Source organism: Clavelina lepadiformis, chromosome 5, assembly GCF_947623445.1.
Source record: "Clavelina lepadiformis chromosome 5, kaClaLepa1.1, whole genome shotgun sequence".
Taxonomy (NCBI): Eukaryota; Metazoa; Chordata; class Ascidiacea; order Aplousobranchia; family Clavelinidae; genus Clavelina; species Clavelina lepadiformis.
Genome location: NC_135244.1, coordinates 6,700,949 through 6,727,278, shown reverse-complemented (window position 1 = coordinate 6,727,278; position 26,330 = coordinate 6,700,949). Strand labels below are relative to the sequence as shown.

At 38.6% G+C, this 26,330-nt stretch overlaps 2 protein-coding genes across 6 annotated transcripts; one reads left to right on the top strand and one right to left on the bottom strand.

Annotated features, from left to right (window-relative positions):
- Positions 1-615: 615 nt before the first annotated feature.
- LOC143459152 (uncharacterized) lies at positions 616-13,889 on the top strand. 4 transcript variants are annotated; one of them, XM_076956164.1, is made up of 18 exons: positions 616-1,928; positions 2,045-2,199; positions 2,320-2,627; positions 3,932-4,051; positions 4,223-4,328; positions 4,411-5,067; positions 5,140-5,201; positions 5,303-5,351; positions 5,503-5,691; positions 6,196-6,396; positions 6,872-6,991; positions 7,221-9,809; positions 9,934-10,566; positions 11,362-11,429; positions 11,580-11,689; positions 11,792-12,765; positions 12,946-13,233; positions 13,487-13,889. In XM_076956164.1, exons 1-18 carry the CDS (start codon positions 1,738-1,740, stop codon positions 13,555-13,557), a joined length of 6,891 nt encoding a protein of 2,296 aa, XP_076812279.1. In that variant the 5' UTR covers positions 616-1,737; the 3' UTR covers positions 13,558-13,889. The 4 variants fall into 4 exon arrangements, with proteins under 4 accessions (XP_076812279.1, XP_076812278.1, XP_076812277.1 ...); XM_076956163.1 differs by having other exon boundaries at positions 4,411-5,201; positions 5,515-5,691; XM_076956162.1 differs by having other exon boundaries at positions 4,411-5,201; positions 7,224-9,809.
- LOC143459154 (netrin-4-like) lies at positions 13,872-25,489 on the bottom strand. 2 transcript variants are annotated; one of them, XM_076956167.1, is made up of 12 exons: positions 25,135-25,489; positions 24,973-25,063; positions 23,608-24,008; positions 23,216-23,335; positions 20,426-20,725; positions 18,715-18,841; positions 18,416-18,604; positions 18,107-18,309; positions 17,639-17,936; positions 17,472-17,540; positions 15,781-15,951; positions 13,872-14,993 (listed from the first exon to the last, which is right to left on the bottom strand). In XM_076956167.1, the coding sequence occupies exons 2-12, from the start codon at positions 25,004-25,006 to the stop codon at positions 14,848-14,850; spliced, it is 2,058 nt and encodes a 685-aa protein (XP_076812282.1). In that variant the 5' UTR covers positions 25,007-25,063; positions 25,135-25,489; the 3' UTR covers positions 13,872-14,847. The 2 variants fall into 2 exon arrangements, with proteins under 2 accessions (XP_076812282.1, XP_076812280.1); XM_076956165.1 differs by having other exon boundaries at positions 24,973-25,489.
- Positions 25,490-26,330: the final 841 nt, after the last annotated feature.

Genomic DNA, 26,330 nt, shown 5'->3' with positions numbered 1-26,330 from the left:
ATGCCAGTGTCTCGCTATGTGAGAGATCTCATTGTATTGTATATACTTATATAGCAATGGAATGTAAATAAGTTGTTCCGACAATGCATCCTTCATCTTGTAGAAGTGTACAAATTTGCCTCGAAAGCCATAATAATTCTTGTACATAATTTACAGATTTACATTACATGACATAATACACATTTTAAACGTATACATAGCTTATATATAAAAGGTAATACCATTTATGTTTATTGAAACTTTGCGTTTTTGTATAGACATAACCTAGAAAACAAAAATTATTAAACTATCATTCAAAAAACATAAGGTATGATGAAATTTTGGAAGGGCCCTAAAAATAAACCAATTACTAAGACTTGATATGCGCCAATATTTCTCTATATTCTTTTGACTGCCTAAAAGTAGTCAATTTTTCCTACTTATATTAATCACCTATGAGAAGAGCAGGTGAAAAAAGAAACAAGATGGGTTGCTATTTCTTATATCATTGACATTTTAAACAAGAAGATTTAAAACAAGACGATAATATAACAGAGTTTGCAACGAGCGAATTCAATAAAATATTTATAAACCTGGACGTTTTTCCTAATGCTTTGTTCGAGTTTTGCAGGTTACATTAAGCACCGCTTGATCTTTAATGTTGCCGGCAAATCGATGTTACCTGGAACATATTCAGCAACGGAAAGTTTATGGCATTGCCGCTAAACTAGCGACGTACCAAACAGTTTCGTTTGGGACAGGATTTTTAGCAGAGGTTTCGGAATCTGAAGTTAAGAGTTTATTTTGGTAAGACTCTATAGAACAACCACCTGAAAAGACTTTTGTTATGGGGAACGAGGACAGCAAGCAAAACTGTCATGCGGAAAGTCAACAAACACCTGATATACAATTTGAAGAAATCCATTTTACCTGCCGCAATGTTAAAAGTTCTGCAGCTCAAAAAGTCGAAGGGCAAATGATCGTTTCTCCGCCGTTAAAATGGGACAAAGACAAAATGGAAAACTTCCAACTCTTGCACCCGGAACACTTTGAAGATTTGACAATAAAACATGTAAAAAGTAAGGTCGAAATGTCACAACGTTCACCAAGGAAAAAAGCGAATGACAAAAAGCGTGATTTAAACAACTTCTGTCACGTGACGCCTACGTCACACCATAAAGTTTTGGCCTCGCCATCTCCAATTACAACTACCGATGTCGATCAGCAAACAAGCCCTTTTCTAACATGTGGTTTTGTCACTAATTTTTCCTCGCAAGCGAGTGATGTGAAGAACACGAAGAACGGATTAAGCAGCACAGCTGCAATCACTCAGGCAAACAATTCCGAGATTACGGCAAATGTTAAAGCGAAAGGAACATTCGCGGATTCAACTGTAGAGGTACGTAAGCATGCGATCGATGGGACCGCATGTCTATTGTGCAGGCTCGTTTGCATTATTGATAAGATGAGTGCTAGCTTCTCTTGCCCGGTACTCCTTTTTCTTAATTGCCGCAGTGCGCCCAGAAATCCATTTCCATTATAGCTAATTCCCGCCGGTTTTTCACGTTTGACGTGCGTAGTAGTAAGTGACCATATGTTGCTTTATACAGGCTTTGAGGTAGTTGCTGAGATTTTGTACCGGTATATGCGTAATATAAACATCATATAGGAGTATCTCGGAAATCAGACGGAAATTGCTTTTATTGTCGGTAATAAATCATACAACAACTTGTGTCGAATTGCTAAATAATTACTAAAATGATATCTCAAATATGGCAAAAGCAAGAGCCCAAGCTGCAACAGAGAAAAGAGATTTTTCCAGCTCCTCCAGAGTTTAATGAATTGCTTGGACTCGATCTGAGCCATTTAACTTCGGAAGAGCGAGCAGCAATTCTTCAAGTGGCTGCAAGAGCCAAAGAAGTGGAACAAACAGAAGCACAAAAAGTGAAGTACGTAATATCTACGTCACTGTGAATTTGTAAAGTCAGCGTAGATTCGAGTTTACTTTGACCTCAGGAAATCTAAACTTTGATACCGGTGTATCAGTTTTATTTGCTGTTTGCAGAAATATACAGAAGCAGGTGCAGTCGTTTTCTGCTAACAATGTCGCGGCAGGCAGTGATCAAGCCAGATGTAGTGATAACAGAAGCAAAATATCTGAAATAGCTTCGCACAATCTTTTAAATACTGACAAGAAAGGTTCGATCCAACGGCCCACTGGTAAGAAAGTTTAAAGCGTTAACTATACACCAGGCTTTATACTACGATTTTAGTGTAATTCTGTTATATCAAAACTGCTTTTAACACAAATGATTTCAAGAGGTCGTTTGCTTGCTCCAGGTCCCAATCTTTCGAAAGTCGAGTTGAAGATGAAAAAATCTTTAGACAAAGATGAGATAAGAAATTTGACTAAGCAAGCGACAAAACATAAATCAAATTCGTCTGAAAACACCAAGTCAATACATAAGGATTTGAAATGTTCTCTATGCTCAACACTTCTGTCGAAATCGAAAAACAACAGCAGACAACGCAATAACGCCCGGAGAAATTTAAAAACTGAAACCCAAGTACTTCCAGAAGCGTTGATTTGTGCCTCTTGCTCTTCCATAACCTGCAAAGGATGCTCATCATCTTCAGTATTAGCAAACGTATGTTTTATTGCATGTTTGATGTTCGCTAATTTGTGTAACTATATGCGTACATATAATGTCAAGCAAGTGTATGAACACTGCAGCTATTCGGTTATACAATCGGTGTATGTGGTATTAAGCCAGTTTGTTATTATATAGCTTGTTGTAATTAGTTAATTAATAGTACGGTATATCTATTTTTACAACGTATATGTATATACAGCATTTGAATCCATTTTAACCAGTGTTTATTAGACACAATGTAAGGTGAGGTATCTCATATACAGTACACTGTGGCCTACATTAGAATTTTTTCACTTCATTTCTGTGTCAAACCTCCGACTCCTTCAGTAAACGTTTTAATGTCATGGTTTAACCAGGGTTGAGAAGATAAAATCAATAATATACTATTGAATCGCAATCGAGATTACTTGTTGCTGGCCTCAAAGATGTTTTCATCGATGTTAACCTCAACCTGGAATGCCATAGTTAATTTTTGTCCGAAGACACGCAGTCACTTAAGTTTTTATATGTTTAGCCTCTATAGCCTATATAGTATATCACTTATATGAATCTTTTGTAGTAGTCCGTAAAAGAGTTGTCACGGACTATTGCAGAAACAGTGTCAACGGAAAAAATAATCAACTATAAGAATAAGCAGCAGGCTATAAGAATAAACAAATGTCCGACGGGTACACAACAGACAATTACGTAGGTCTATAAAAGCCAGAGCCGCAATTGATAAACTAAACTTAAGTAATGTCAACACATTATGCTGTACGAGCGTCTCGCAGTAGTAAGCATGGGTTGCTGAGTGCTTGTCAAGTCTTGTTCGTACCTTATTTGAAAACGCCAGTCGATAATTAAAAGCACCTTAATCCGGTGTGCACTCGTTCTCAGATTTCTCGATGTCGTTACGTCATTAAGAGTTTTTTGAAATCGTACGAGGTAATGTAAGGCTATTATTGATCAATTTTACTGCGCAATGTACAAGGGATGCCCTGAAAATGCAGTAAAATCGTTTGCCTTTCCATTGCTGCTTTTTCAGAGATCTTTCTCATGTAGGCCTACTAATCCTACGTATTGATTTTCCCCTGGCACTTTCTTTCTTGAAAAATGACTCAAACTAAGCGTGGCTTCAAAATCATCCGTCACTGCAGAAATTAATTTCAAGTCGTAACAAATAGCAAGATGTTGGCAGTAGTCGAACTTGTTTGTAAAAGAAATATCATGTTAGTTAAGGAGTTTTTCAACCAAGCCAGCATCCTTGTGCGAAAAGACGAGGGCTGAAAACTCACTGGTTTAAATTCAATTCTTTTTAGAAAGGAGAAATCCTGTGCAAGTTATGTATGAAACACAGGGAACTGGCGGCAAGATCAAATGTTTGGCTGAAGCATTCAACAAAAAGCAACCTGCAGCGAAGCGCCAGTTTCGATCTAGCCGTAATGAGCATCATTGTATTGTATATGCACCCGATATACTTTATTTTCACATTAAATTAATCAAAAGCCATGCATGCAATCCGATTATAGGATTTTAGTGTTATTAATTGGCCTTTTCATATCACAATTAGTAATGAGAAACGAATGTATTTGACTCGTCTTCTCGTTTAGAACACTGCTAGCAGCGGTAGTAAGCCAGAGTGTCGAGGAAATAAACTAACAAGAAGCTTTTTCCGAAGAAGATCATATTCTGCCGGCCCAACAAAATCTAAACCTGGTTCGGAAGTCAAGTTGTATGCAAATTTTACTTTTTCTTTGTATGGTTTCGACTTATCTAAAAACTTTTTTATTGGAAATAGACAATTCAAGGTCTCCATCCGGGTTTTGCAGAAGAAGGATGAGCGTCTCAGAAGCCCTGATTCGGCAGTTATCCCTGGATAAGACTGTTCAGAATGAACTTCGAAAAATGGCAGAAAAAGAAGAAAAACGTGTTCGTGAATCCGCAGAAAAAGACAAGGTAGAATGTAAGAAAAGTTTGGAAGATCAAGATGGTAAAACTGAAGACACAATCGCAAACGAAGCAACATCGGCGTCTCCTGACAAAAGATCGATTAAACTTTGCGGTCTCAGTAAACCGTTTCAGCTTTCAAGTCACAATGAGCCTCAGGCTCAAAACCAGGCAATTCATGAAACCAAAACTTCGATATTTCGATCACCAGCACCTTATCTGTCTGAGCTGAAACAAACGTTTGCACAAAAAGACGTTCTCAGTACATCAAAAAAATTGACCAATTCCAGCGCCAGCCCAAGTGGCTTAAAAGAAATGGAACCTTTGTGCATCCAGCCAACGGCAAGTTCATCTGTTGAAAATTACACTGCTGATGACGAAAAACCACTAACCTCTTCCAAAGTTACTATTGATGGTGCAAGACAAAAGTTTGATAAAACTGCATTTTCTAAACGATCAACATCTTCCAGCAAAAAAGAAGAAAAATTCGTTACACCCCGGGATCAAAGTATTAAGCCGTTGTTATCTACCGTTTCTTCAGTAGTTTTACCCGGGGCTAACATTGCTAATACCTATCCAGATTGCAAGGAAGACGACTGGAGAATACCAGAATCACTGTCGTCAATTACTCCAGTTAACCAAGTGAGAAAATTTGTGTCTAAGTTGTAATATGTTTTGACATTTTTGTGTATCTGCTGTTCAAGTAGTCATATACTACAAACAAATCTACCTATTGTGTTCAGTATCAAGAAATGCACTTAGACAAGAAACCGGAATTAAAATCGTCAAAAGGTAATTAAAAGTACAATCGCTCCTTGTCCATCGAAAATTTTGGTCAAACTTTTTTTTGTTTTTAAAGTATTTAACACTTACCTTTTAATCAAACAGTACATAGGCCTATATTCTGCCGTTGCGCAAGTGACAGTCGCTATTTATCTGTCAGTTTTTGCAAAAGAGCGGCATTGTCTTCCGCCTGTAGAAGAGGAGAAAGTGGAAAGTGCTCCGTCAATTGTTAGTAGTTGCGGCGAGAGCGCAGATCTTGCCGAATGGAGCGTTGATGAGCTAGATGATGGAGATACGTTTTTCTTGGTCACTTCATCTCGGACCGAGCGACACAGCAGCTTTCCGCCAGGTATAAAATCTTCCTTTTGATTTTTATAAAAAATTTACTTTCTTCAAACTGCGTTAAGGTATTTTGAGAGTGTGCAGAAACATGTATTTGAATAGCCCATACTGTTCATAAATATAGTCTATATAGCCAATAGGTGGTAGGACTTGTATCCTTTTCCTGCAAAAATATTTTCTCGCCCGGCGATTGCTTTCAATTTTCCAAGGCGAGTTTTTTGAATAATAATGCATACTCTCTTACGAGAAATTAGGTTACTCTACATTAAAAACCGATCAATATATCGGTTTGTTTCAAACTGTAAAACAACGACCATTTTTTTACTTACAGTACTTTTTTCTCTACGCTTCTATCGTAGTATGTAGATGTGAGTAGGAGCACTTAAAATGATAAAACTAATGTACAACAAGTATGAAGAGTTATCGCAAAGTTTAAAGATCTTTATGCACAATTTCCCAAATCGAAACTCGAACTTGTCTGTTCTAACCAGTTATGTAAATTTTCTTTTAGGTATCACCACGCCCGGTACCTTACGCTCGGCTTACTCACAAAAAGATGTCCCACCTTTAGCTACAACGACGTCACCCATCACTTTGTTTCATAAGGTTTCGGATGGCTGTAGCGTCATCGATGACGAAAAGGACACAGAAGGAGATTTTGACGCAATCTTTGCTAACTTTGAAGAAGAAGAAAAGAAATATTATAACAAGGGTGCGACTGTACAATCGTTTGCAAGTTATTCTAATGCAGTTGGCTTCGCTCAGAAAAAGTTTTTGCAGTATAATGTATTGCCATATTATGGATCTTAAGAACTGGTTGTTTAATAACATCCACGCAACATCGATTTTTCTCAAAATACCTGTCACGTTCTCGATAGAGTTAAATCGATGGCCCGTGGCTGCTGGTGCTTTTCGGAAGCGAGGTGCTTTAATCTGGTTAAGTTGAAAACCCTACTTTCGATTGCTTTAAGTAACGTGATTTCAATGTTGATTAGAATAACTTAATTGTCGCAACTCCCATTACGAAGAGGACACTCTCTTCAGTCTGCCCAACGCTTTTCTTTCGAAAAATATGCTAAATAGTTTTCATGTTTATATGTCATTATAACCTTTGGTTTTGAAAATAACTTACAAGAAACTTGCAATTACAGTTTATAGTTTATTTAAGTAAAAAGAATTTATTAAAGGTTTAAAACGAACAAGTCCCTTCTGCGACTTGTATGCGGTGGCGGAAAGCTCCAGTAATGGGCATAGTGATGAAGAAAATAAATTCATCCACGCTGATGCTGAGAAAATAAATAATACAAGTAGGTGCAATGCTTGGAATAATAACCAGCCATTGATAATTAATAGAAACTTTGCGTATAAAACAAAATGATTCCCGTAAGCTTATCTGCCACCTTTGTTTTACCAACTGGGTTTGGTTCTGAACACGAATAAGATATGATGTAACTTTGGAAGCAATTTTTCGTGTTTTTGTTTTGAGGCCACCGTACATTCAAACTTAAATTACTAAAAACTTAAACTTACTTCTAGAAGATGAGAGTATAAAGAAGGATGAAGCAGCGCCAGCAGAAGGAGCAACTTTTTCAAATCATTTACACGGTGAATTAAATCCCAGCGCTGCAAATACAACTGAAATCAACACACCCAAAACTGCAACGTATAAAAACTTAAATGAAGAAGCGAAAACCATGCTCCCTGGCGAATCCTTCTTTAAAACGACAAACTGTGACATTGACTTTAGTGACAACGAAACGTCTGATATAGACCATGGCAAAAGTACAGCCAGGAAGTTAGAGGGTCTATTTTTCCCTAAAACGGTAGATAGCGTGAAGAAGATTGAAGATCATGACACGCACAAGAAAATGAAACCTGTTCCTGCGAAGAGATTGTCAAAGTCGACCACGATTCCTCCTATTATTAAAATAACTGGTGTCAATGAAACTACGCGGTTAGTGGAAAAAAAATTTTCATCCGAAAGTTTCTCTTCTACAGCAAAGCCACCTGAAATAACTAAATCTATTAACAATAAAGCTGCGCCTGCTATATTGACTTCGCCTGTGGAAGAATCTCTTTCAGTAAAGAATAAGGCTACACAAATAGAAGAGAACATGGCCCACAAGCCGTTAACGTTTCAAAGAAGTCAATATGTAGATCGCTCTTTATCAAAACCTTCATCATCAGGCCCTTCCACAAATACCAAATTGCCAGTATTTTCTGTCGTATCTTCCAGTGATAATACCAGTTTTGTTAAAGTGCCACAAGACACAAGAGAAAATAAATGGAAAGAAGATTGTTTTTCCGACGAGGCGAAAGGCCAAGTTTACACTGTGTTCAGTGCAAGCTCTTTCAGTAACGACAGTGAAAGTGACACTACCACCAGTGATTTGGATGAAGAGGAGAGAAGCATCCTGGAAGATGCAACTAGTTTGGTTCCAATTTATCCGGAAGAAATGGAAGAATACGGTAATGATGTCACTGACAAAAACTCCACAATTTCGACCAAAAGTATATTTTTTCGTCGCACCACATCTACGGACAACTTCGAAGAACTGTTAAAGAAAACGAGTGATACACCTCGTCCTCAACGATTCCGGTCGTCATCATCACAATTTATTGAAAAGAGAAACTCCACCTTAAATCTTGATTCGCAAAAAGAAAAAGATAAAAAGTCTTGCGTTCGATCACTATCATTATCTCCACCTAAGGAAGGGAACGAATCAGCAAACTCAAGAAGAAAATCAGATCCTTTTCTAGCTGAATTCAACAAAATCGACCGTGATTTAGCTCAAACGGAAAATGCGTCAAGCGAAGGTAACAACCATCCCAACGCCAAAAAAGATACACAGATATCACTGACAGCCGCTACCTTGGACAGAAGTCTGAGTACTTCAACTTCAATTTGTGGAATGTCGTCTAGCTTGCCACTGAGAAATCTGTCACGCTGTGTTTCGTGTGGAGCTCTTTCAAATAACGATGACACTCAGCATCGCGTTAACGTTGTCATCAACACCACTGAACCAGCAGCCGTCAAAGTAACACCGCCTTCTACTCTTGATTATAGCACACAGAGCGCAGTAAAGTCAGTCAACTCTTCTACACAGGTTTCCCCCAAACAAGAAACAGCACAAAGTGTTGCTTCTTTTGACCTGTGCCAACTAACTGCTCTTATACAGGCTTTAAAAGAAACTAGTGAAGTGTTGTTGCCTGATAGAAAGTCAACTCCCGAAAGAGAAAAAAAGAGTCAACCAAGCTTGCAGTCAGATAATGAAGAACAGCAAGTGACATCACGAACTGTAAGAGAGCCGCATTCTGGTTACGACTGGCTGACAAATCATCTACCTCAAATAACTGACGCTTCCACTGAAACAAGCTTGACCGGAGAAGCAGTGATTTTGCCGCAAGATAAAGTTATACGTTGCCGCCGATACACAAGTCATCATGCCACCTCTTCTCCTGTACGCAAACAAAACAAAGTGGATGTTGCAGTTGGCACTGAAACTGAAGATATGTTTCCTCGTTCATCCAATGTAAGCCAAGTTACATACGATTCGAGAAGCCACGTCGGCAATCGAGAAATTGAATTTTATCCTCACGTTTATCGTGGTTTTGAACACACTAATAGGTCGTCCTCCTACCCTGTCAGTTTTTCCCAACCTCACATTCTGCCACCATTGTACGGTTACACGATACAAGATTATCCTACCCACTTTAAAGCAGCTAAAGAAGATGTGTACGCACAGGGAAATTTGTGGCCAGAACACCGTTTTGCAAGTGTACCAAGTAGGTATAGGTGGACTGAAAACCAAACATCCTCGCACTACCCTCGACACCAGCAGAATTTACACGTTGGTAGTTCCAATTACTATGACACATATGGACCCTTGCATCGGGAATTTCATCCCCATTGTCCAGAGCAGTATCACGTAAAACAAAGTTATCGACCTGAATATAAACGAACCATTAATCCGGAGATGAATGTGCGCTATCATTCTTATGACCAAACAGCTTGTGATGATGCACTTAATTACACAAATGGAGACATTCAACCTGTTGGTATCGATAATCAGGTCACCCACGACCAGATACAAGAACTGGAAACACTGCGTCAAAGCGGCCAGGGTAAGCTAATTCTATAGCGAGGGTATTATTTGTACGTTATGTTCGCACTGCAATAGCTCTTAGAATTTAAATTTTACTTTAGAAAGAGGTTGGTGTTTGCTGATAATACATATATTTTATACAGGCGGGTTGGTTCAACATTCAAACGATAATTTTAACTTGAAGAGATCAGTATCTGTTCCCACTGTTTCGAAAACTGATATAGAAACTAAAAAAACGCTTTCTGGTAATAATGTTGACCGCCCAATGGAAGCAATGGAAGAAGCCCAGTTAGATGACTGTCCTGATTCGACATTTGGTTACAGCCACTCCGTAAAACGCCATCATCCAGCAACCGGATCTTCTCAAGTTGAAACTTCCCACCAGACAGTTGGAGACAGAACTCAAAGCTTTACAGGGTCATCTACCGGCATATCATCTTCAAACGGAGCAAATGTTCTTTCGTCCAACAATCCACCCACAGGCAAAAATAGCGGTCCCGCCATTCAACACGATTCAAATAAATACGAAAGCTGCCGCTCAAATTCTTATGCAAGCCATCTGCAACACAGCTCAGTGCAAGGAAGCTTGGCGGTCGTTCAAAATGACATGAGTGGTTCTGTGTCAAATGACGGCTTACAATATGACCGATATTCATCACAACGTTACCTTCCACAACCTCCAGACAAAGATATGTTCGAGTGGAGATATAATAGCAATAAACGTTGTCCTTCTTTGTCATCAACGTTTTCAACGCTCGCTCGCTCAACGTTTTCAGGTAATTCAAATTTTATGCTTATCCTACAAATGTTTTTCGTCATAATATGCCGAAACGTATTCTAAACGTACCAGTATATTGATGGTATAGCCTGACATGACAGGCCTGTTCAAAAAGTATCCGACTTTATTTTTTCACCACAAATGCAAAGTGCTTTTGGTGGAAGACGATTTCACCTTAACTTCCCGCACGTATGAAAATTTTTGAGCCGGTTGCCGCGCGCTTTTCTCTACTTCATGCATAAAGAACCGGCGTGTAGTGCAATCTCGTCAAATTTTTGGTTTTCATCACGAGATCGAACAATTAATAGTAACTACTAACCCTATCGCCTTTTTGAAGTTGCATGTGCATTGCTCTTATGCAAAAGTGTGGCAACGAACAATTAGCAAGTTCACCACAACAATGTGCCCATTCATACTGCCTATATAGCCTAGAGCCCTCGCTAATTTGGTCAATTCTTTGTTATCCCGACTTTTGCAACACTTGATTTATGTTTTGTATCTAATTGCAAGACTTGTTCGTGATTTGATTTATGGCTGAACGTTCTGAGAAAACTGACAAAGGAGATTTATAACACTCCATAAAAAGCGTTCTGAGGTATCGTTATAGCAATGGAGGAACCGCTGGGAAAAGTGTGTTAACTCCCAAAAGGGTATTTTAAAGGTGATCATGTAAAATTAATCAAACGCGTAATACTCTCTTTTTTATGCCCAAAAGTCGGATGTTTTTTGAGCACACCTAATATCTGCGATGATGTTGATGATATATTTTGACGGTTTTGCCATCATCTTTCAGGCAGCAGTTTACAACAAACTATGGAGCACTTAAACCATGAAGAGCGTGAATTGGACCTAAAATTGCGGGTAATGATTTTTCAAAGATTGATTTTGACATTTATACTCAACAGAAACTTTGAAAAAGTAGTCTCACCACTGTCATTTTGCTTGTATAGTTTCCACTTTTGTCTTTTGCGTGCCCAATCTCAATTCGGATGAATTTGTTTTTTTCGGTAGTATTTAGAACTTGGTCGTCTGGGCAAGACGTCATCTCTTTCGTGTTTAGCTGGAAAATCAGCGACATACTCTGAAACATCTTCAGGACAGATTAAGCATGACAGCGGACGGTACAAGTCTTTGTCTTTGAAATTAGTTTCGTTTGGTTTACGAGAACCGTTTATACTTACAATCTAGTAGTATTAGGTTACGTTTGACACTTTTTATTGCAGTGACGCATCAGATTCATCAAGGTATTATTCTACAAGCGCAAAAGGCAATGTGGAAAATAAAGATTTGAAAACTGAAATCTGTGATAAAAGAAATATGTTGAGCCATGGAACGACAAGAAATACTACTACTGACATATGCAGTAACGTAAACTCTGGAGCACAAAGCATTAAAGGAAACTTCGTCATTGCAGATCCTGCGGAACGTAATTGGTCCAAGGCCAAGCAATCCGCAGTCAAAGACAGCGATAAAATCGAACACACATTTTTAGACGATGACCTTGGAACAACTCAAGTTTACGAACGTCCGCCACGTAAAATTCGGATGAATTTGCAGAAAGAATGCGAGGATCATCTGGACGATGTCTTCAATCAACATCAACACAGCCACCAATACAATTTAAAGGAGAACAGGAAGAAGGATTCTCTTTGTCAAGGATGCGGCGATTCCGGTCATTTTCACAGAAGATCGCACTTTGAAGGAAATTCGGCTTCTCATGTCCCAGCTAATGACATGCACCACCGAAATCCAAAATGTTCGATTTATAATAATCACAAGGATCATCACAACCGCCAACTATCCCAAAACCGCGCCCCCTCCCACCAACCGCGACACGGGCCCGCAAATGTCACAAACAAAAATCGGAAGAATAACTCTTCCTACTCCTCCTCGGCCTCCTCCTCCTCCTCTAAGTCTAAAAATAACCACGCTTCTCTGCATCATGTTAAGTCACATTGCGTAAATTACTTGCTGCAAAATCCGGAGGACTTCTGTAGTCCGTGGAATAACATGATCAATGATATCGCATTCTATTCTTACAAAGATCACGGCAAGAAAAGCTATTTTAAAGCAAAGGATCCATATCTGGACGAGTATTCCGATAAAGAAGTTTGGTCTTATCAGCGGCATGCATACAGAGAGAGCGAAGACTCGATCATAGCTGAACTTTACCATGAAATACAAACGAATAATGAGAGTGAGCTATCAACTCAGTTTACCTTATAATCTAATGTTTCCAACTTATGCGTGAATCTACGTGTGTTTTAAAAGTTGTGCTCAGAAGGTAGTATAGGAAAGAGGAATAGACGTACGTACGCCTACAGTACACACGCTGTAGTAATTGTATGGTTAAATTAACTGGATTTTATTGTCACAGGAGAGAAAAAACTGAGAGAAGGAAAGCGTCGGACCACCAAGCGATGTTTTAATGCTAAAAAAGAAGACAACGAGAAAAATGAATACATCCGGACCAAGCCGTCCAGTGAAGCGATACAATCGTTTAAGGAACTATTGGACAGCGAACAATTTAAAGTTGATCCGGAAGACATTATCAAAAATAAACATTATAATCGTAGAAATGTGGATTTACAGGAGTGTCTACCAGCTCCAGACGACTCAGATTGTGATGAAGAAGATGTAAGAGTCGTAGTTTCAGACACTGAAGGTATCTTTATGTATAAATGAAATTCTAATTGGGGTAAAAATTGCTAAATAACTTTTATCGGTCATTTTCATGTAGCCCGTCAGATGTCGCAGATGTAATAACTTAATCGGAAATCATGGTTACTAAGTTTAGATTATTTCAGCAAACAAAATCGCAAAACTGGTATCACAAACCTAGTTCAGTTTTAGTTGAAAACTTGAAATAGCGCTGAAATATCAATAAATTCAAGTGCTTTCTTTTTTTCTGTTTGTAGTTTACAGCTTGCGAAGAGAAGTAAGCGACTGGTTCGACAAACCTTCTGCTGAAATTCATGAAGATGTATAAAAAGCACATGCTGAACTTACAGTCGTCGTAAAAAAGACTTAAATGTCGCCCACCTGAGCAAAAAGTTTATCTCACCTGCTCTTTGACCTTTTTACTTTCTGTACTAGATTGTTACCAATGCTAAAGTTATCAATTATACTTCTAAATTTACCATTTCATCACAAAATGCCTTCCCATTGTTCTGCATGTATCACCCATTATATCACTGACCACTTGTTATTTCTAAGGTGTTTTTATGTGCATTTAACATTACGACCTTGTAACCAGCATGTTCATAAACGTGTATAACAACACTGTTAATCAAGCAATACAAATGAAAGCATGCCTGTGTATTTTGCACAATTACACAATGTAGGCTAACAATAAAAACTAACTTCCATCAAAGAAATCTTAACTATTGGTTTTACAAAAAAGGTACAAGTACACGACACTGAGCCTGAAAATAATCGAATAAGGTAAAACGTACAAAAATAAAAGAGACTTTTTCAACAACAAAATATTGCGAAATAAATTTACATTAAAGCAACACTAAAAATAACGTGATGAACTTTGTTGAAAAAATACTAACATTACCCAAGTTTCATTTTTAATGCTTTAGCTGGAGCGCAGTTCATACCTACTACAGAAAAGGAACATTTAACAACGACATTGCATACACGGTTATTTCCAGTTACATTGAACGAAGTGTGTTGAGTACAAGATTTGATTTTCAGGAGCTAAATGGGCTTCTTTTGACAACAGGGTAAGCAGAAGGAAGCGGGTAAAATAGCGTAAAAGAAAAAGTGCACCTTGACGTACGGGAAAACAACGATGGCAAATTCACATTTACGCACAAGCACGAAGTAGCGCCAACACTGCCGCGCCTACACGTTAAATGGCTTGCGGCTGACCACTTAAACGTGTTAGCACAAGCGTGGCGTTTTTAGAGAGCTAAAGGTAATTTAGATGTACAGTGTCTGGACAATATAGATCATTTAAGCATGGTCGTGCGAATCACCTTACAGGGTGTGGCATGTCCTGTTATTTTTTAAACAAGCAGTGTGGTATGAATCATTTCTTCACAAAAGTGGCAGCGACAACGTTTACAAACACAACTGTTTAGAAATATCATGCCCACTTTAACAAAGTCCAACAAGTTGGTCCGTGTGTTTATGTTTCGTTGTTCACCTTTCGAATATCTTTCAGCAACTTGAGAAAGTCGATTTTTTAACAGGAAACGGAAAAAATAAACAGAAAAGAGCAATCAGTTTGGCAGTGCAGATATGTAAAGCGTTTTGGAAGCATTGTCTTTCAATGACATCTTTTCCGAAACAACTTTTTCACGATTCGAGTCCAGTTTTTTCCTTTACTCCACCATTTTTTGACAATACTTTCAACGTTGATCATAAGGCGATTAGTAGTGGCGTCTTCGTGGCCCAACACCAGATAATCTTGTCCTGCGACAGAAAAAAACACAAGCTCACCATACTGCTTTTAACAAGCAAAACATAATTTCTTATAAAAAATACATAGATGCTGTTGCAATGTAAAAATTAAAAATAGAAAAATATTTGTGCTTTCCGTAGATATGTGGACACCGTTTTTATTTGAGATTTTATTTGAGATATAGCGGAAAAAACTAAAATTTAAACAGTTAACAGTTAGGTTTGTATGCTTGAGCCCAATAAAATCCACAGCTAATTTTAAACTACTTAAATATATAGTTGATGGAAATTCATGTCAAGTTGACGGTGAAATCGCGCACAAAACGATTTGCGCAGCAAATGGTAACTGTTTGTCTTCTGTCGCGAAACGTGGCAACAACAAACACAACAGAAATTTGATGGGAAGAGAAAACACGCAAAAAATGTGGACAAGCAAAAAACTGCCCTACAGTAACAATACCGAGGGTGTCACAGGTATGTGGGACGACATCGATACGTCTTCATCATCACACATTGAGCGGGCAAATATTTTCTGAAAATTCTTTCTATGTACCACAAAAAGACTGATAGCTTACAGTTCTAAATAACTTGCTGCTTAGACAATGAACAGCAAGAACTTTCGGCAATCAAAAACAAACGACAATTAGAAAGCACATTGAGAGGACGGGGAAAGCGTTAGGCTATATTGATGATCGAAATTTGGATTTTCAATTTTAAGTGTAACAAACAAATAAAAACTTAATAAGTCACACAACCGGCACTAAAAGATTATTATTATTGTTGTTTCAATTAGACATACCTGGTATTAAAACAGGACACGTACATCCCATGATAGTCCAAGATTCAGGATACATGATGGTTTTTCTCCTTGCAATTGTTACCTTGTTTTCTTTAATTACTCGACGTACTGATACAACCAGAGTTGTGTGAGTCCCGAAGTCTGTCGCGTCTTTTACACGGATTTTGACAGCTGTTGAAAAAATATCCTATTCTATTTAAACATATTCAAAGAAATTCTGAAAAACATGATATGCTTCATCAGAGGTTTTGAACCTATGGCAAACAACCCTTATAGCTTAATTTCTCATATAGGCCTACAACGATACTGGAATCGACTGGAGAGAAAAACATGCTTTCAATTTGCGTGCGAAACAGCAAGCGTGGTTTAAATCATTGCCAACGTGCCACATACCTGCCACTGATCACGTCTTAACATACGAACGAGTTCTGTTGTATCTGGTTACCTATAACCACTTAAACCCTTGACATTTAAGAGGTGGGTGCGAGCCTTAACAAAGGCGGGCCACGCGTGAATCGTAATTGATATTTTATGCAAGCAATGTAATTCCCCACTCAAACATTTTCAGCGCTGTGTTGTCAACCTGATAATTGTTGTTTGACAAGAACGCTTGTAAAGTTATCCATTTTGTGGTTGTCAAGCATGCGACTCGAGAATATCGGTTTTCCAAGAATTTGAACTCTAGCTTTCTCTTTTTCATTCAGTCATTCAGTCAAATTTTGTTCTTGAAAAAAATCTAAAACTCAAATTTCATTGTCTTCACGAATTTTATTCTTCACGTCACAGAAAGCCGATACCGCAGAATTAATCAAACTCTTATATATAGGCGCCAGAGTTAACAAAAGATTGGTTTTCAAGACACTATGGAAAGCCCACCATAAGCTACGGTTTAAATTCGAACTTAATAGCAACAATCTTATGGTAGACTCAATAAAGCGTTGTTAATCAATATATTGCCACGAGTTGGTGCAGAAAAGGCAAACGGCGTTCTGCTACTAACAAGCGACCTCACGTTGTTACAAAGGCATCTAACTTTAAACATGTGAAAGCCGTCAATTGGACGACAGAAAGTTTAAATATCCACAGCAAACAGATTTAATTCTAGGAAGAGGCAAAGGTTGTGACCCAAATATATATACGCCTCATTGCCTTAACGATCTTCAATATATGTCCCACATAGTGACGTGTTTGGCGTCGGCTTCACTCGCTCACTTCAAATTTTCTGTTATGGAACTGAATAGTTTTTCGTTTGTGGTTATTGATGGTCGTGTTGTTATCGGGTTTCGCCGAGCCTGGAATAACCCAGAAGACATTTAGTTCCACATAGAAACTGCTTGAAGCGATCGACGAACACGCCAACATGCCGGAATACATTTTAAAGATCGTTGAAGGGTAAATTCTGCAACATTCTTGGTCTCTTGAAGCGAATAATTCTACTTAATGCGGGTGATTTGAAGGACAAAAATGTCCCACAATGTAAAACCAGATTGTGTGTGTTGAGGAATTGGTATTAAAATGACCAAACGTTGTTGCGATCGACAATCGATAAACTTTGGTTAGATGTGTAATACGAGTATATAAGGATATGTCCTTTACTTATAGTGTTAGTTAGACAAACTCAGAATTCAACTTCAAGCTAAGATTGTATTAGGACGATGAATGCCTGCTTTCCTGTACACGTTTATGCTTACCGTAGTCGTACTTCATTTTGCAGAAATATTTTTCATCTTCAAGGTCATTCTTCTGACAAGTGCATTTTTCTGTGAAGAAAAAGTCGCTTCTCAGAAAAGAGGAAAAGCGAAAAATTAACAAAGCTATTCCACATACATGGAACAAGTGCTCGTAACATTTCACTTACTTGATGGACGCCATGATGCGGCTATTCCCAAAGTGGACAGGTCAGTCTTTCCTGTTAAGATGTCATCCCTTGAAACGGTCAATGGTTCAAGCGGATAAGCGGGTAACATGAGATCCTCGCTGCTATCCGGAAATCTTGGACGCAAGGTATCTACATCTAAGGGTTCAAAAAAGTCATCCCTAAGCCAGTGGTCAGTTAAGTCGTAACCAGGAGCCGCTTTCGGCTGGTGGTCATCGTCGAAGTGGTCAACAAACGTAATGGCCTCGTCACCGTACACTGGAAGGCAGACACCAGTTTTCTGTAGGATTAAATGATCAATTCAAACTTATTAAAATAATTTGAAATACGTTTTAAAAAGAAAGACAAAAAAAAGGATAACACCGAAGCACAAAGAGCGCCATTTGAGATCGCAAATAAATACTTAGCGAAAACTATTACGTATAAGTTTTATGCAACAGCAGCGAATACCTGGTCACACGTTCCACAGAGACACTCATTGCAGCCTTCTGTGCTGAAGCCCCAAAAACCTTTCAAACAGCGATCGCATCGTCGACCTCCTACCCCAGGTTTGCAACTGCACTGCCCGGAGAGGGAGTCACATGTAAGCTGGGGTAAGTCGTCACCGTTTTCATCCGTTGGGTTTGCGGTGCCAATTGGATTACATTGACACTCTACAAAAAATAGTGACACACATTCCTGGTTTGATTTTGGTTGCTCTGTTACTGAACTGTGAATAAAATACACAATCAGTGAGTCAGTCGCTTTCTGCTAACTCACCTTGACAAAGATCCGGGTCTGACAGCTCGGAGTCGACCCTTCTGAAAAATCCAGGCCTGCAGTTTTCGCAGTGTTTTCCCTTAGTGTTGTGTTGGCAATCCTCACAGACTCCTCCGCTCCGGTTTCCGCTCGCCCTCCAGAGATCTTCATCTAATCTACACCGTGAAGCGTGACCATGGCACTTGCATCCTGATGAGGAAAAAATTCAAAACATCATTTTGCTGTGGATTTTCGCTGACGCGAATCAACGGTACAAAATCTCCATATAAGTCGTATAACAAAACTGGATTTAATTTTACGTTTGCAAGGATTGGCTGCTCCCGTGTCGCCATTTCCAGGTCTCCACGGAGCATCGTTGTACAGTGGTAAGCACGCCTGACAATGATCTCCTGCTGTGTTATGTTCGCAAACACATTTTCCATGGACCTTATAATAAACAAAAACACTGTTTTCGATTAAACCGCAATTGATCGAAACGTACACATATTAACAAAATACTTTTCTAATTCAAAATATTTTCAAATGGATGTTTTTGCTGAACTGTATTCATGCAATTTTGTTAAAGCTCTCGACTTACCTACGTGCCTGCCATCCTCAAAATATAGTCATTATCTTTTTCACCAGTTTCGCAACATTCAATTTTGCTCAAATAAGTTTTAGCTCTTATTTATCAAACCCTTTGCACTCGTAAAAATACATTACGTAAGGTTTATATTTAGTCAGTGTGGTAAGCCTATACCAAAACAAATTATAGCTGTGACGCGTGAACTGAAAGCGGCCGATGAAGATACCATAAATCCTTTTGCCGTAAACAACTTAATCTGCATAATCACGGCTATAAAGGTTTTTTGCGGTCAACAGCGCTTGGTCTAACGACGTTATATTATCGTGACTGGTAATTTATAAAGACAGGTGAAAAATACTGAGATATGAGAAAAATATTTATCTAAAACCGCACGAACTGCATGTTGCCTTGATAGTGTAACTTTGGCTGGAATTGCGTCACAAAACAATATCTGGTGTAAAAGAAGGCTCAAAGGGGTAATACATGACTTTTTAAGGCTATCTGGAATTTGCTGTAAGATCTACAACATCATGTAACTCACACAAAATGCATTTTTAGAAGAAGGAAGTTTGAAAATGTTTGTTACATGCGTAACAGGGGTGGAAAGTGTTTTGTGAAAATATAACGCAGTTCCCAGGGGTGGTTGCCCATTACGTCAGCACTAAACGCAGTAATGATACTGTCAGAAACATTAGTTCGTGATGGACGTAAATGCTAAAGATAAATGGGGATTTCAAAATGATCAGTGGTGATTTCAGAGGAAGCTGTTTTACTTCAAATTGTTAAGCATTGTTTAGAAAGTCAGTTATCGTTTTGTAAATGTTTATGTAAAACACAAAGAAAACCGTGGTTTCAGAACAACTGAAAATGTCTTTGTGGTTATATATTCTTATCAATAATATAACATCAACTGTAAAGTCAGTTGAAGGATGGGAGTATACTGATGTTATCTGACGCAGTGTTTCTCAGTAAGACAGTATAAGGTCTCATACTTGATAACATATTGCAGAGTAAATAAGATGTCAATATCTATGAAATGAACTTCAACTTGGTCATAAAATGAACGACATAAGGAAAATTAGTCTTCACAGAACACAATATTAAAAGTGTCACTCTTTCACGCTTTAATCTTGATAAGCAGCGAAAAACACCAAAGTGGCCCGTTTTTAATTCACGTAGATCTTATCAAGAAATCAAGACAGATGAGCTACGTCAGCTTTTATCAAACTTTAATTCAAGTTTAATTATACCCATTATTTTTAAAGGAATATTTTAAACGTCGTTTTATCGGCACTTTATGTTCAATCTCTCGTAGAATAATTAATTTAATTGATTTTCGAATCAAGATATGTTTTCGAGAACAAAGAGTGAAATAAAATGCTTACGTCCACCTAACTTACATATGATTTAACTTCAAAAAATGGGGGTTTCGAAATAAAACTTACAACGCTTTGCTCTTCATCCTGAGGCTCTCCTCCGTCCTCCCGGAGCGGGATACACGTATCCGCGTGTCCGTTGCAGAAGCAGGTTCCTCTTATTATCAAATCGTACACAGCGAAACGGGTAAAGGGTCCGGGAAGAACTGAGCCTGGGTTCCCACTGTCACGGGTCGAGTTGAGGCAAGTGGGGCAAATTTGTGGATTCCACATCCGGATTCGCAGATTGGTAATCTTAAGTAGATGCCTGGCTTCGGCACTGTATGGGTCCTCAATTGGATTAGCTGGATTCAGCACCCGATATATAACCTACAAAATTTATCATGATAATTTTTTCAAATGTACAATATTGGTATCACGGTGAAAATAATAACGTGAGGTTATGTGGTCTTTTACAGCCATAATACAGCAGCGTACAGCCTCTTGTAATAAGCTAAATAAATATTTTTGAATGTTTTGAGTTGAAGGAAGTTGTAAAACTTGACGTTCAGACAGTTTAGTACTTCCCTAAATTGTGAGTTTTTTTGTCTGTCGTTGTTTTATTATTGAAAGGGATGTATGCAATCACGTGGGAGCCAGCGTAGGCTTTAGATTTACATAATTCCCACCACAGTGGTAACATACAATTGACGTCGCTTGAGCTTGCTAAGTATCAGTTTCATGTTAGGCCTGTTTATAAAACGCAAGTTTACATTTTCAAATTCTTAGGAACGCATTAGTGTGATGACATTTTGGACTTTCACAATCTAACCGTGACTTAGACGTTGGAATTTAAAAATTCTCGCAACAAAGTATAAATACCACAAGCCTTCGAATGCCCGCCTGATAACATAAATAGTTTACATTCATGGTTTTGTTACATTGCTCACATAGCACATAAATACCAGTGTTTTGATAGTAGTACGGCTGTATTTCGCCCCCTCAAATCATGCAACAATCTTGTTGGCATTTTAACAAAACGCTTGCGAAAAGAGTGCGTTTTCGTAGACATCGGCCAGTAAGAAACAACAATGGTAGCTATTGTTACGTCGCGTTGTCGTCATAATCCGAACGACATATACCTCCGATCAGTAAATGCACAAAGATGAAGTGAAAACCGAAAGAGCTTGCCAAATATGGGTTTGAGCTGTGATCATGATGAAACGCTCCCGGAACGCAGAACAAATTATTTATGTTGTGTCCCAAGCCAATGACGTCAAACGAGCGTACTGCGACTGTCGGCATAGTGACAGTAACCTTGCATTTGCTGGTTGCAACCTTCCACGCACAACCATATAAGGCTATAATACGCGAGAGACGGCCTAAACATGTTCGCGGCACCGTGTCTAGCAATGAACATAAATTTTAAGGTCACTCCCCAGCGGTTTGTAAAACACACATTATCGATGCCATTCCACTACACACACCCAGGGAAAATTCAAAAATAAAGTATTGTTGTTTGAGTCAAATGAGAAATCACTGAGCAGGAAAGAGAGAAATTTGACCAAAGTTATAACCATGTGTACCCCACAAAAAACATTATCTTATAATTCCATTAAAAGTTCATGCACAAAGTAGTTTTCGTAGAATAATAATTAATTCACCGAGATATTGAATAGCTGTCGCTACAACAAATCTTGTGGTAAGAACTAAAAATAAACATAAAAGGACCTGATAATTTGTCATAAGTTATCAGGAATTTTGATTGATGTGAACAAAAGTAAAAGTGATCAAAATTCAAAGCAAACATCAGCGCGGCCGGCTAAGACATCCAGTTGCCAACAGCCCAAGCCGCAAACCATGTCCAAATCCGTTTTTTACATGACTGTAGTTGCAGATGGTGTTTGAAAATAAGCGGAAACAACAACTTGTTTCCTTCAGGGTGTCGAGCAACAAAAGACTATCCCGACCATTACGTCACTGCTGTCTGACAATCAGTCAACGAGTTTGGGAAAAGATCGTGTACTGAAGTGTTGGAATTTGAACAAAACTGACCATATTAGGCTTCCGTTAGATAGAAACTAATCCTGAATAAACCGGTTTTAACAGCTGAAAAGGATTTGTTTTCAACTTTTTAGTCACAGCTGGGGCAATTTGCTGATTTCTGCCCTCACCCAGATAATGTTGCGCCATGGTTGAAATCAGCAAGAACATCCATAATACTGTAAATAGAGTTGTCGTAAACAGCTCCGCAAATCGATACCACTCCGCAAACGGTTTTCAGTCGCGATTATGATGTCATGCTGTTGCAACAATACAATACATGGGGCAATGGAAGGTGTACGTTATCGCTAATCCAAAGAAATGATATTTCCTTATGTCAGTATAGCTTTCACGTCTTAGCTTTTGTAAATCGCTCATGTATCTCCATATCTTTCCCAAACAAACAAGTGATTCATCGCTGATCTTTGTGGTTGACAACACGTCCGGGTTTAATTTGCAACAATATACTAACTTTAGCAAATTGAGTCCAATAAATTAATATGATTTTACACCTTTAAGCGTTGGGATACGAACATAAACAAAGTTCAAAAGATTGTCATTTGAATCTAAACAGAACACCCAAATTACTACAAATTCGCTATAAAAGTATGAAATATCTGGTTGTGCGGTTTGTCAATGTGTAATGCGAGTTTGCGCTCCTCACGAACTTGTGGCGTATACAAGACTCGTTAACACAAATATAGTTATATTTGTGGTGTTGTAGCGTTATCTTACGCGTAATGCTTGTAGAAGCTGGTTGAATGGCATTTGATTGATAGTATTTCATAGCAAATTCTGACAAGGAGAAATTACAAGTAAGTCATCGCAATAACTCGCCTCGCCCTTGTGGCATGGTGTGGGGTCCGAATATCGTGAAGTGCATTTCGCCCCATCGACATCTAAATCGTCTTCCATCCGGAATGTTTCGGAACAATTTTGAGCGTAGTGTTGGTAAACCTGAAGAAGTAGGAAGTAGCTTCGGTTTGTTGTATTTTTCGTTGGTAAAGCCGCAATGTTGGCACAGGAGTATTTAAATACGAAGCCCCTGACCTTTGTTAAACCAAATTCAACGTTTCGCTTAACCTTAATCCCGCTATTGTGCTTTGACGCATTACTACACCAACATATCACCATACCACAACTTAGAGTTTCCAAACGCGACATTACACGAACATACGCTTTGTAAATAAATTTTGTTGTGACAATATACAATAAGAAGAATGGGTCACCTTCCACGTGTGGCCGTAGTCTAAGGACCTTTCCAGGGTCATTGCTCCCGGTCGAGGACTCCTAAAGAGCATGATAAGATGTGTAAAGTAGAAGGTCGTCTCCAGATCAAAGTGTAAAGTCACTTCCTCTGCGCTACTGGATGATTGCCACCAGGTGTGGGGTCGAAAAAACGGCGAGTCAATCATGTGATCAGCCGGGTACTCGTGACCGCTTCGGCCGACTTTACAGCGTTTGCAGGAGGGCGAAGAGCAAGAATCTGACCCGGGGTCGCAAAACATCTCGCTTAAATTTTCTCCGCACGTGCTGCTGACAGTGACAGAGCGGCCGGCAGCAAGGTTACCGACATCACCATGGCAACTGTAGTGACCGCATTGTTGACCAAACACGACTGCGCTGAACTCTAAAATCGTGTTAGATACGTATCATTACGATCAGATATTGTAATCAAACGAGCTCATTAATTTTCTCGGTTTTAACATCTATGTAACATGTTCACTTCGCTATGAAAAACATACACCAAAATAAAGCGCCATCAAAGCCTGTTACAGGAAATATGTAACATGTTTATAGCAACTACTTCGACAGGTGATAACATTGAGGCAAAGGGTTCAGACCTTGTTTTAGTCATTAATGCTTCTCAGCACTTACGTAGACAGCCGCATAGCAAAGTTTTGAAGGCGGAAAAACCGCAATCCGGGGAACAATACAAGTATTGTGACGACACCACCTAATGAAGCTGAACGGAACAAAAGTGTTTGCCAAGTCGTAGAATAAGAGCTTAATAATTTGTTTAGCCAATATAGAAGTTATTATATTTACGCGACAGAGTAAACACGGAAAAGTGCAGTTAAGTACTAATACATTTTCAACGCTTATACATTGTTTATTTAAAGTTACTGCTACACCACATCAAATTTTGGAGTTAAAAGTAAAAGGAGATACCCATAGTAAGAATAAGCTTTCCATAAATCTTGCTTAACAAAGCTGTATTTTTTCCAACAGTATGATCTAGCAACATACAATCGAAACGGAAGGCAGGCACGAAAATTATCGGCATTACGTCATATCTTTGGTATTTCCAGTGTTTTGAACTTAACCGCAAGGAGCAAAAGGGCAATTTAAAAGTGAAATGACTTAATGACGTTAAACGTTGACACTTTATGACCTGAAGATAAATTAAATTATACAGACGAACAAAGGAATTATTACCAAACAAAATGCTACTCCCAAAAGTGTGAGAAATTTTATCTGCCGTTTTGGTTAATCACAACAAACAAAGCCAAGGAGAAGACTTCATTAATCTTCATTTCAAAAACATAGTTTTACAACAAAAAACTATATTACGCGGCTGTGGATATACTTACCGAGCAAAATGAAAATGACATCCCTGGCCGCCATTTCGAAGCTTGGCCACCCGATATTTGCTTTGCTTCAATCTTAGCTGAAGTTTTAGCCCTAAAGTATTACAGAAAAACCTTGATCCCAAGTCCCAATCAAAGTGCGCGCAAAAGCTTAAACACTGTCACCTGCAAATGCTACAGTATATAGCTGGTCAGCAATAAGAGTACTGGGGTAACTTCTTCCTGCTCTTGCAACAGCCTTTGCATACGCACTCTGGTACATTTGGCAGTTTCATTCGGCCAATACAAAAATACTCTTTTTCCATTTATCGTTTCCACGCTTTTTTCTCCTACTTAGTCAAACACTGACGAAATGTATCAAATTTCTTTAGCAGGCAAAGTTAATCACAAAATTATACAACATCATTGGATGGGCGCAGAATCCAATTCATCGCCAGGGTAAAACCATACATACAAACCGAAATTTAATTCATGCAGCCAAGCTAGTACATACTCTGCCTATTTCATTACTTCTTCGGCTAAGCACTGCCACTACGGCCTTACGCGTCGAGTGTGACTTTATTTATACCGTGCTACGCTACTGGCGGCTTTTTTCTCGTAGAAGAAAAACGACTAATCCGGTCATAGGCACCTTACACGCGCAGTAGTAAATATTTACGGCGCACACAAACTGAAAAGTGTCAGGTAGGGTCGTATGGAGACATATAAAAAAACACTCTAAAATTTTAATTCTGAAATTTACCTTATTGTTAGTAACATTAACTGTTCATGTTAGCAAATCGTTTTTCATTGTTACTTAGACAGTTTGTGTCAAACTGCAAGACGTATGCTGAAACTGCCATACGTCGCACGTGGGAATGAGACGTGACGTCAGATTATAAACAATTAGTATAGGTCAGCCAAATCACGGATATTATGGGCAGAGCATACTAATAAACTAAAAACTAATTAACTTCGTGTAGAGCACTGCGTTTTGTTGACAGATTTAATAGGATTTTCCAGGTGTACTCTGAACTGGTATGCAATTACCAGGTAAACGTCGAGACAGAGTGACAAAGAATGTTATTGTATTTGTGTACTGTCTAACAGTTCTAGTGCTCAACATTCCAGGAAATAAGAGGGATTTTAAATCTTATTTAAAATGGGTTCCTTTGCTTCAGACGTAGTAAGAGTCCAACTTCAATATCGAGTTTTCCTTCCATTTGGCCTCAGATAAGATAACCACATCAAACGATTTTAGCTCTTTACAGAGTCGCCGCTATATCACTCGTTTACCAATATCTAAATAATCGGAAATACTCAAGTACTGCCTATTTATGCTCGCATACATACATTATTTTTATATAAGACAAGCTATTAAT